At 51.8% G+C, this 3,235-nt stretch overlaps 1 protein-coding gene across 1 annotated transcript in view; it reads left to right on the top strand.

Annotated features, from left to right (window-relative positions):
- The window catches only part of LOC106811722 (MLX-interacting protein-like), a 30,432-nt gene that overhangs the window by 11,254 nt on the left and 15,943 nt on the right, over positions 1 to 3,235 (top strand). Inside the window, 2 exon segments of the mRNA XM_014815429.1 lie at positions 937 to 991; positions 2,144 to 2,272. Coding sequence (XP_014670915.1) covers positions 937 to 991; positions 2,144 to 2,272 — 184 coding nt within the window.

The raw sequence follows: 3,235 nt of genomic DNA, 5'->3' as shown, positions 1-3,235 counted from the left end.
GCATCGCACGCCACGCCACGCACACACGCACACACCCACGGTTGCGCACTGCGACACACCACGCACGCACGCACGCACACACACACCCACAACGCACCGCACGCACGCCGCACGCACGACATGCTCGTGTCGGTCGATTCACTACTCAACTCAACTACGCTACGTGTGATGATAGCTATGCTCCACAAACGTGTCCCGCACGTTCAACACTGAACATGGGAAGAATCAGCACTGGGTTGATTGTACATATATAAACATTACATATTCACACGTTTGGTCCCGTACACTGTTACTGCTTTTCTATCTCGCACGGATTTAGGCCCGCGCTTCGAAGCGGGATAACTTTGTGTAGCTCGGATAATCGTTTTATGTGTTGAAGGGGAAATTGTTATGCTCGGGAATAAGTCCGTTTAGACTGCTGATAACGCGGGAATAACCTTTAGCCGGGATAGAGTCGTTTTTACTGCGCACGACTTAGCCGCTTCGTGAAGCGGAAACTTAGCTCCGGGATAAGTCGTTTATATGGACGTTAGCTCGTGCGGAAGCGGACCTGAAACCACCTCCTGAGGTTGGAATAAACTGGTTAACTCGGGGCCAAAGTGTTTTTGCGACCCGCTGTATACTGGGTTTATCCCGCTTCAGGTCCCGGACCTGCAAAGCGGGTAACCCCCAGTATGAAAAGCCGGATATGGTGAAGACTTTTTAAGTTTTTCTTTTTAATGTGTGAATTTGGTTGTAGAAAGAATGCCAACGTTGTGCCACGTGGAGAGAGAAGGGGAGGAGAGAGGAGAGAGAGAGGAGATGAGAGGAGAGAGAGACGAGGGAGAGAGAGAGACATGCTAGTCGCGGAGAGAGAGAGAAGCGGGGCAGCAAAGAGAGAACGCGAGAGATCTAGGTTTGATTTATGGATTGCAGATGTGAAAGACATGCCACCAGCTGATCTCCCCAATTCTCGATTCCGTCGGCTGACGAAACCCAAACGAAACCCAAGGTAAGCAGCTTGTGCATGTGCTCACACGTGGTGGCATTGTGTGCGTGGTGCTGCACACTGGTGCGGTCTGTGGGGTGCGTGTGCGTCGCTGTCGTGGGTGAGGCGGTCGCGAAGAGTGGTGTGGCAAGTGTGTGCGTGTGCGCAACGCTAACAGAAAGTGACTGTTATCCGAGTCTTCTGTTGTCATGTTGTTGTGGTTGGTTATTTGTTGCTATTGTTGGTTGTTGTTTATCTTTGTTGCGTTTGTCGTCTCGTTCTCGTGTGCTTTGTCGTATGTCCGCCCATCGTTATTGCTGCTGGCTGCTGCTGTGCGCTGCTGGACTGCTCCTGCTGCTGCTGCTGCTGCTGTGCTGCTGGCTGCTAGTGCTGACCTGCTGCTGCTGGGTCTGCTGTCGTGTGTCCGGGCAGGGTAGTGACTGTGGCAGTACCCCAGTGTTGACATAATAGATGACAGTATAGTATGAAGCTACAGTGCAGCCACAGTACAGTACAGCAGCAGCAGTAGTGTGGCACAATTTAAACGCGGCACTAGTTGTTAGTTGTTAGCTGTGTAGATCCTTCACCGTGTGCTAAATCCATGGCTTTAGTAATGCGGCAACGCACAGCGCGCGTGCCCTCGTTGCAGCGTCATCATCACCACCAAGCTGCTCGGAGCCGCACCACACAGCCGACCCCGTTAACTGTATGTTGCTATCATACAAACAGTTACGCTCAAGGGTCGCTTGTCGTTATCAGGACTAACAGATATGTGCCGAGGTACAGCTCATAGGGTCTATGTCCCCAGGGTACTGCCGGACGCTACCGGTGGGTTGACGGTCCAGTATACCGGAACGAACCTGGTCACTATTTGATATGGCGTAGGGTTAGGAGTAGGTTAGGGTTTAGGCATGTAGCGTTAGTGGAGTGGCGCAGTAAAGGCCGACTCCTAGACTCGTAGTGGACATAGGGGAGTACGGTCGCCGAATGATTAGAAGCTAGACCATGGGTACGTTCCCGGTATACCGCGATCCGTCCCAGGCGTGACGCTCGCAGTGACCCCGGGGGACATAGACCCTCTCAGCGAGTACATATATAACACCGCCACCAACCCCAACACCACCACATCGTAGAATCTCGGCTAACACCTCGACTAACGATCGTTGTTTCGCACAGGCTGTCATTCTTGAGGGCAAGTACTGGAAGCGACGGCTGGACAGCGTCTGTGAGGAGTACAAGAAGTGGAGGCTCTTCTTCAGGGAGCAGTTCAGCCGCGCCCCTCCGCTGGAGGCAGACCAGGGCGATGTAAGTACCACAGGGAAGGAGAGGGATGGAGGGAGGGGAGGGAGGGAAGGGGAAGGGGAAGAAGAGAGAGGGAGGGGAGGGGGAAGGAAATGGAGGGAGGGTTAAGAGGGGAAGGGGAGGAGAGGAAGGGAAGGGAGGAGAATTAGAGGGCAGTCCAACTGCCCCCCTCCCCTGCAGGCAGATAAGAGATGTAAGTATGAGTGAAGGGGGAGGAGAGAGCAGGAGGACGAGAGGGAGGTAAGGAGTAGGAGTGAGGGAGGGATGGGGAATGGAGAGATGGGGAATGTGAGAGCTGGAAGCGAAGAGGAGAGAGTAAGAAGAGAAGAAGAAAAGGGAGGAGATGTAATGCTTGCCACCTCAGCGTGAGTTAATAAGCATCAACATTTCATCACCTACGCATTTGTCATCCATTTGTAAAACACGAAAACCTGGTCACTTCTTCTTTGAACTATTTCCCGACGTTTGACTCTTCTTCTTTCGATACTTTCCCACGTGCAAAGCGCAGGATCTTTATCGTTTTTACATATTTAACAGAATGTTTGAAAGAGACGTTCTCACTGCAACGCATATATCTATAAATACCTGCTTCTAAGAACTTGTCCCTTTTAAAAAGAACAAAACTTCCGTCAACGTAAACAGGGTAATGTATAGAATTAGAAGGGACACACGCTCCTGGATAGATTCCAAGCGCAGGCAGAGAAGATGCGTGAAAATAAAAACTCCCCCGGATTGTCTTCTCTGACGCTGCGCTCTCGTTCGCGTAAGTCTGACGTTACGACGGCGTAATGTTATACGCCGGGGCGAGGGTTTTTGCCGACGCAAGTCGTGACTTCGGTTCTGAAGTCGATTGAAGTCGAGAGCAAGAATGTGACGCATCGTCGATGTTATGCAGTGTTACCCCTGCATTGACACGGCAGGCCGCCTCGCTCAAATTCTCAGCCGCCACACAGAAATTTGTCCAAA

The sequence above is a fragment of the Priapulus caudatus genome, unplaced genomic scaffold (assembly GCF_000485595.1).
Source record: "Priapulus caudatus unplaced genomic scaffold, Priapulus_caudatus-5.0.1 Scaffold568, whole genome shotgun sequence".
Taxonomy (NCBI): Eukaryota; Metazoa; Priapulida; class Priapulimorpha; order Priapulimorphida; family Priapulidae; genus Priapulus; species Priapulus caudatus.
The sequence above is the reverse complement of the archived record's forward strand: the minus strand, read 5'-3'. Positions and strand labels throughout refer to the sequence as shown.